General features: G+C 36.0%; 2 protein-coding genes across 4 annotated transcripts in view; both read left to right on the forward strand.

Annotated features, from left to right (window-relative positions):
• Positions 1–7,948, forward strand: part of LOC107664849 (uncharacterized) — a 28,575-nt gene that overhangs the window by 17,222 nt on the left and 3,405 nt on the right. The window contains exons 2-6 of the mRNA XM_016455529.1: positions 795–927; positions 1,114–1,237; positions 4,924–5,028; positions 5,170–5,272; positions 5,488–5,774. Coding sequence (XP_016311015.1) covers positions 795–927; positions 1,114–1,237; positions 4,924–5,028; positions 5,170–5,272; positions 5,488–5,747 — 725 coding nt within the window. The 3' untranslated portion in view covers positions 5,748–5,774. The remainder of the gene's footprint in view (positions 1–794; positions 928–1,113; positions 1,238–4,923; positions 5,029–5,169; positions 5,273–5,487; positions 5,775–7,948) is intronic.
• Positions 6,966–7,948, forward strand: part of LOC107664813 (atrial natriuretic peptide receptor 2-like) — a 10,045-nt gene continuing 9,062 nt past the window's right edge. For all 3 annotated transcript variants that reach the window (XM_016455488.1, XM_016455503.1, XM_016455496.1), the window contains exons 1-2: positions 6,966–7,033; positions 7,170–7,320. In XM_016455488.1, the coding sequence (XP_016310974.1) occupies positions 6,985–7,033; positions 7,170–7,320 (200 nt within the window). In that variant the 5' untranslated portion in view covers positions 6,966–6,984. The remainder of the gene's footprint in view (positions 7,034–7,169; positions 7,321–7,948) is intronic.

The following is a 7,948-nucleotide window of genomic DNA, read 5'->3' on the forward strand; positions in this document are numbered from 1 at the left end:
TTTGTGATCGGAGAAATGACAAACAACAAATGCTACTCTACACTGCTTCAAACTCGCGTTTGAATCATCAGTGGTAAATTCTTTAAATATTTAAACGTACTTGCAGTCTGTGAGTCAGAAGAGCCGGCATTGTAGTCTACTCTACCAGGATCAGGAAACAGTCCTCCATAAAATGCGCTGCACACATCTGAATATTTGTGTTGAACTGTTCTGGAACAGTGTTGTAAATACAACTTAACCACTGATTTCTAGTTGTGTCCTCTTTTGGAAGACCAAACAAAGTAGTTTCGCTTTCACAACTAAACACACAGCATCTCCACAACATGGCGCCGGCGGCACCAACAAAACTACAGCGAGAATAAAAGTTACGTCTTCTTTCTTTGCGTGAACATTTGGGCGGCGTTATGCAAATCTTCCCAGATAGTGACGTAGGTATGTGGGGGCGTGTTAGAACGAGCCGTTTTAGGTAGGTGTGGCTGACTCTGAACTTTTATAAAGAATATCTCTTTGGATTTGAGACTTTAGTCTTTGCAACTTTACAGATCTTCTTTATGCACCAAGAGCTTGTAACACTCCAAAGAGAAAGGAAAAATTGAAATCGCATCATATGACCCCTTTAAATGTACAAGCCAACAACTTAAAGGAAGTTTCCTAATCGATAAGCCAACAATATAAGTGTCGTTTATTTGAAAGTTGATTCAAACTGAGTGTGTACCGTCACAGGTACATTTCCTTAAAGAAGACAAACATTTGCTTTGGTAGATCACTTGGAGAGTTGTACTATCTTTTCACAGGCTTAGAAATGGCTTGGGTTCAACGTCCACCAGAAAAAGTCACGGATGGGGAGGAGTTCAACGTTACCTACTCTGTCACTGCCTCGGATTCCTTTTATGAATACGCCGTTAAAAACAAGATTTTCCAGTTCGGGTGAGCACCACGCACAATGCCGGCCTTCTCAAATGTGCTTTATTGTGTGTAGAAAACACTTTTTACTTCATTGAATGTTCAATATACCACATGAGCTTTTCTCAAATGTGATATCATGTTCACAATGAATGAAATGTTAGCTTCATGTAACATCGGTTACACTATACGCTTCACTTTGTCCCACAGTAATGCCTCAGAGGCCAAAAGATTCTGCCTCGAGCACGAATGTCCCGCAAACTGGAACAACGCCAATGAAGACAACTGCTGTGTTTACCACGTCAACATTCACTCCTGTCCTCTTGCGCTCATGGTCAGTGCTGTTGTGGTCGGTGTGAAGCCAACAGAAAGTGCTCTTGGATTTTGTCACACTGCTACTGACATCTTTGAAATAAAAACTAGGCTAAATGTGGCACATTTTGGCATGACATCAGAGGTCATAAAATGACAGTACTGAAGTATGAAGTATACCAGTTATCGTTGTCGTACAGTAAATGCCCTGTGGCGGTTGCGTGTATGAGCATGTGAATGTTTCTAAACTGCTTATTCTTTGGAGACAAATTTGCTGAAATTATGTAAGCTAAATCTTAATTATGTTGTCATTAAAATGTGGTTACAAAAAAACAACAACAAACAAACAATTAGCAACTGAATGACATGAAATTAAGTAATATAATTGAATTTAATGTGGTTACAAAAAACAACTACAAACAAACAATTAGCAACTGAAATTAAGTGAAATGAAATCATTTAATTAAATTCATTATTGCATAAAAATAGAATTAAAACATGAATAAAAATCTCAATAAAATAAAATAATATAATTACACTTAAATTCATTATTATTTAAATAAAAAATAAAATCTAAATTATTAAATAAAATTATTGAATTGATTTTAATTAATTATACTTAAATAAATAAAACTTAAAATAAAATCTCTTTGAATTTAATTAAACTTACTACTTTAAAAAAATAAAACATTTAAAATCTAAATTAAATGACGTTAAATTAAATATAATTGAATATACAGTAATTAAATCCATTATTACTTAAATTAACTTAAACATTTAATAAATCTATTAAAAATCTAAATTAAATAATATAATTGAATTTAATCGAATTATTTAAATAAAAATTAAATCAAATTAATTTAAATGGAAAACATGTCTCTTGTTTTCACCAAGGCATTAGAAAAAATACAGTAAAGGCAGTAAAATTATGAAATATTATTAAAATTTAAAGTAATGGTTTTCTATTTTAATATATTCTCAAACTTTATTTATTTCTGTGATAGAAAGCTGAATTTTCAGCATCATTACTCCAGTCTTCAGTGTCGCATGATCCTTCAGAAATCATTCTAATATGCTGAGTTGCTGCTCAAGAAACATTTCTGATTATCAATGTTGAAAAATGTTGAGCTGCTTAATATTTTTGTGGAAACCGTGATACTTTTTTTATTCTTCAACGAACAGAAAAATGTTTATTTAAAAATATATAATTGTTACATTATAAAAAAATATTTGTCACTTTGGAGCTATTTAATGCATCCTTGCATAATAAAAGTATTAATTTCTTTAAAAAAAAATTACTGATCCTATTCTTTTGAATAGTAGTATAATTTTGGTTTACATAAGCTTTATAAGGCTCTAATTTGTAGTTTACAGTGCATCCGCAAAATGTTCACAGCGTTTCACTTTTTCCACATTTTATGTTACAGCCTTACAGGTGCGTAGATTACGCGGGGGACGTGTCCCCCCCACTTTTAATATCACGTAAATTCGTCCCCCGCACTTTTTCGGGCAAGTGTGTTTGCATAGAGGTTTTCAAGAGCCGGTGTGAATAAATATAGATTTAAATTCAAAGAGACAGGATCTGTGCATGATCTGATGTTTTATTCGGATCCAGAATAAGGCGAGATGAACATCGCAGAGCGCTAAACTCTGAAATGATGGCTACGCCCCTGCAGCCTTATTCCAAAATGGATTAAATTCATGATTTTCCTCAAAAGTTTACAAACAATACCCCATAATGACAACGTGAAAGAAGTTTGTTTGAGATCTTTGCAAATTTATTAAAATAAAAATCACATGCACATAAGTATTCACAGCCTTTGCTCAATACTTTGTTGAAGCACCTTTGGCACCAATTACAGCTTCAAATCTTTTTGGGTATAATGTGACAAGCTTTGATCATTAGCATTTGGCAGTTATCTGCCATTCTTCTCCTCGCCTCTTCATCTCTCAAGCTCTGTCAGGTTGGATGGGGGCAGACGCACATTTTCAGGTTTCTCCAGAAATATTTGACTGGGTTCAAGCTCAGGCTCTGACTGGGCCACTCAAGGACCTTCACAGAGTTGTCTTTAATTGACTCTTGCGGTGTGCTTAAGGTCATTGTCCTGTTGGAAGGTGAACCTTCTGCTCAGTCTGAGGTTCTGAATGCTCTGGACTGGGTTTTCATTAAGGCTATCTCAATATTTTGGTGCATTGAGCTTTTCTTCTACTCTTGACGAGTCCCTCAGTCCCTGCCACTGAAAAACAGCCCCTCAGCATGAGGCTGCTACCAGCACACTTTACTTTTGGGAAGGTGCTCTGCAGGTGATGAGCAGAGCTGGTTTCCTTCAAACATGATGCTTGGAATTGAGGTTCATCAGACCAGAGACTCTTGTTTCTCAGAGTCTGAGGGTCCTTTAGGTACCGTTTTGCAAATTCTAAGTGCGTTTTCATGCATCTTCATTGTGGAGAGGATTGAGTTTGGCCACACCGCCATAAAGCACAGATCGGTGGAGTGTTGCAGTGATGTTTGTCCTTCTGTAGATTTCTCCTATCTCCACATATGATCATGGAGCTCAACTAGAGTGACCATCAGGTTTTTGGTCACCAGTCTAGACAAAGCCCTTTTCCATTAATTGCTCGGTTTGGCCAGGAGGCCAGCTCTACAAAGAGTCCTGGTTGTTTCAAACTTCTTCCATTAAGGGTAACAGAGACTACATGCTTTTGTAAACCTTCAATGCTGCAGACATTTTTCTGTACCCTTCCCCAGATCTGTGCCTCGATACACTCCTTATCGCTGAGGTCTACAGACAATTCCTTGGACTTCATGGCTTGGTTTGTGCTCTGACATACACTGTTAACTGTGGGACCATATATAGACAGGTGTGTGCCTTTCTAAATCATGTCCAATCAACTGAATTTGCCACAGGTGGACTCCAATCAAGTTGTAGAAACATCTCAAGGATGATCAGTGGAAACAGGATGCACCTGAGCTCAATTTTGAGTGTCATGGCAAAGGCTGTGAATAATTATGTACATGTGATTTTCGTTTTTTATTTTTAATAAATTTGCAAAGATCTCAAACAAACTTCTTTCACGTTGTCATTATGGGGTATTGTTTGTAGAATTTTGAGGAAAATAATGAATTGAATCCATTTTGGAATAAGGCTGTAACACAACAAAATGTGGAAAATATAGACCCTATATTTAGTTAAGTGTCTAAATGTATGTATTTATGTGTGTGTGTGTGTGTGTGTGTGTGTGTGTGTGTGTGTGTGTTTGTGTACCTGTTTGGGGACTTAAACCTGAATACACACAGACTCATGGGGATACACAGAATGAAGTTTTTTGAAAATCAAAAAAATGCAGAAAGTTTCCTGTAAGGGGTAGGTTTAGGTGTAGGGCAATAGAATATACGGTCTGTACAGTAGAAAAACCATTACGCCTATGGAGAGTCCCCACAAGGATAGCAAACCAGACGTGTGTGTGTGTGTGTGTGTGTGTGTGTGTGTAAGAAAGTGCGGAAAGGGGAGGAAGCTCATCACTGGGAAGTGGGCCAGCCTTGATGAGCACTTATTCAGGTTTTATTTAAACTGGGGCCATTAATTGTACAGTGTGGAAAGCTGTTATTATAATTTGTGCATGATGTTTGACAGTCAATATTAGCCTTGATTGCTCCACAACCCTTTAAACCTTTAACAGTCAGATGATTGTATTTTGTCTGTTTAGAGAGGCGGAGGGATTTGTGGTCCCTGGATTCCAGATGATGGCGAAATTGTAACCCACACGGTATCCAAAGCTGGCAAGATGAGCCAACTGCTCTGGACATCAAAGGTTACAAGCAATTAATTTAATTTAAGTTTATTTTATTTTTATTGTATGTTTTATTTTATTTTATATTATTATTTTTATTTTTTTTATTATTATTTATTTTTTTTATTATTATTTTATTTTATTTTAATTATTTTTACCCAGGTGGTGCTGGTCCATTTAGGAGTTACATCGGTCATTGCTCATATCAAAGTGGGACAGATGCATTCAGCAATAGAGTCCAAGGTGTTAGTAGTCAGCGCTCAAGGTTAGTATAACTTGATAAATGCTTTAGGGATTTACAGAAAAGATGTCTTCAAACAATTGGTACATCAAGGATATAGATGTTATTCAAAATAAATCTAGCGTTTGATTAAGCAAGGTTGACATTTTAATACTGATCCAGGAAATCATTAGTGTCATGAGAACAAAATGAAGGTTTGTCTAGGTTATGTTGCACTTTCATTTGTACTTGTGTGTCAGTGTGTGGCGACGACATCTGTGAGCTGGAGGAGAGCTGTCTGACATGTCCTGCTGACTGTGGGGTTTGTCCTATGTCCACATCCATCAAAGTGGCCATTGGGCTTCCTGTGGCCTTGTTCTGCAGTGGTTTCATCTTGACGCTGGTGGTGAGAATGTCGGTTCAACACTTGACAATGATTTGCAAGTCGATACAACTTGCAGATGATAAAATGGGACAAGAAACTTACATTGAAGGAAGGAATAGATCAAATAGATTTTGATTTGATTTGAACCAAGTAAGCAATCAACTCCCATCTCAGCAGACACATTAGCAACATGCATAGCAATGCTCTAGCAATCACTAACAATACCCTTTATGGGTTTTTCACAGGAAAGTACCACTCACATTTTTACAGAGCCATGGACATGGAAATGATAAAGATATGAGATTTGGAAAAAAGTAGATGAAAATGCTTCTGCGTTCACTTGCAAAACTGTTGTGTTCTTATGAGAAACCTTGCATTTGTTTGCAAATTCTTTGCGTTTTCTTGCAAAACTACTGTTCTCCCATGAAACTTTGTTCTTTTGAAAAAAAAAATAGCATTTTGCAACTTTTGTGTTCCTAGGAAAACTTTGCATTCAATTGCAAAACTTTTGCGTTCCTTTGAAAAACTTTGCGTTCAATTGCAAAACGTTTACGTTCCCATGAAAAACTTTGCATTCGCTTGCAAAACCTGCCCAGCAGAGACAGGACGTCAATATAACGTCGGACAGACGTTGCATTTTGGTTGAGAATGAAAATCGGGTTGACGTCACCATCAACGTCAGCTGACGATGGTAATGGATATCAAATTAACATTGACATGAGACGTTGACTTGACATTGAATTTTGGTCACCTGATGTCGCAACCGAAATTTAACCAAATATCAACGTCTTATGACACTGTGTTCCTGCTGGGTGTGTTCCTCCGTGAAACTATGCGTTTACTTGGAAAACTTTTAAGTTCTCCTGAAAAATGTTACTTTTGCATTACCCCAAGAAACGTTGAAAAGTTTCGCAATCCCCCAAGAGACTTTGTGTTTGCTCGCAAAACTATTGTGTTTCTCAAAGAAACTTTTATGTACTTGGAAAACATTTAAGTCCTCCTGAGAAACTTTTCATTCACTGTCAGTACTTTTGCGTTTCCCCAAGAATCTTTGTGTATACTTTGTTATTATTTGCAACACCATTGTGTTTCCCCAATGAAACTTTGCGTTGACTTGCAGAACTTTTGCATTTCCCCAAGAAATTTTGCATTTACTTTGGTTGCTTGCAACACCTTTGTGTTTCCCCAATGAAACTTTGCGTTCACTTGCATCTCATATTGTTTTCTATCACCACGTTCCTTTAGAGGCTAAAAAACTAGTCAGTAATGTATTATTCTGGCTAAGTTATTACAATTGTTACAAACCATATTACTTGTGTTTTCCCATTATGATTTTTTTCCCCCCTAGTGGCTGCAATACCAAAAACAGAAAATGATTTGGGATGAGAGCTGGATCGTCAACTACAATAATATCATGTTTGGTAAGAGGTTTTAGTCTCATCACTGTTACATTAACAACATTATTGTTTGTATTATTTTATATGACAAAACAATTCCTAGTCAATTAAATTATTTTCTAAAATTGTTTTCTAAAAAAATTGTTTTTGGGCCTTACAGGTAAAGTGTGTTACACAGGTTTTTGTAGCAGCACAAGTCTTCAGACTGTAAAGAGGAACTCCAGTGTGAGTAGAGTCACAGATGTGACGGTCTGCACTGCAGTCAACACTTTCAACAACTTCAAACCACGCTTCATTCAGGCTGGCATCTAGTGAGTGTTTTCAGTCATACTGCCTCTTGGGTATCTCTACTGATGCATTTTCTAAAACTAATGGTCTTGTCTTGTTTTTTGTCTTGTCTTTGTTTAGCTTTGTCTGTGTTATTTTTGTCTTGTCTTTTTTGTTTGTCGTCTTGTTTTTTGTCTTGTCTTTGATTTGTTCTGTCCTTTTTTGTCTTGTCTTTGTTTTGTTTGTCTTGTCTTTGTTTTGACTTTTTTTGTTTGTCTTGTTTTTATGTCTTGTGTTTTGTCCTTTTTATGTCGTTTTTGTTTGCCTTATCTTTCAGGGTTTCTGCAGGATTTTTAAGCTCAAATTTAAGACCTTTTTAAGACCTGCACAAATAAAATTAATACCATATGAGCGGGGTAGGGCAACGTCTATAGTACCATATTAAACTGTAAAATTACTGTAAAAAGCCTAATTTACAGTTCAGATACAAGTTTTCACAAAAACAAAAAGTTTAATAAAATGATAAACTTTACAGTTCAGCCTTTAAACCATTTTTAAGAATATGGATGAGTCAAAAGTATTAATTATTATATTAATTTAAACAATTATTATCAATAAATTATTACATCAATTAAATAACATAAATTAGGGGTGTGCGATATTGACAAAAAA

The sequence above is a fragment of the Sinocyclocheilus anshuiensis genome, unplaced genomic scaffold (genome assembly GCF_001515605.1).
Source record: "Sinocyclocheilus anshuiensis isolate Anshui unplaced genomic scaffold, SAMN03320099.WGS_v1.1 scaffold417, whole genome shotgun sequence".
NCBI lineage: Eukaryota > Metazoa > Chordata > Actinopteri > Cypriniformes > Cyprinidae > Sinocyclocheilus > Sinocyclocheilus anshuiensis.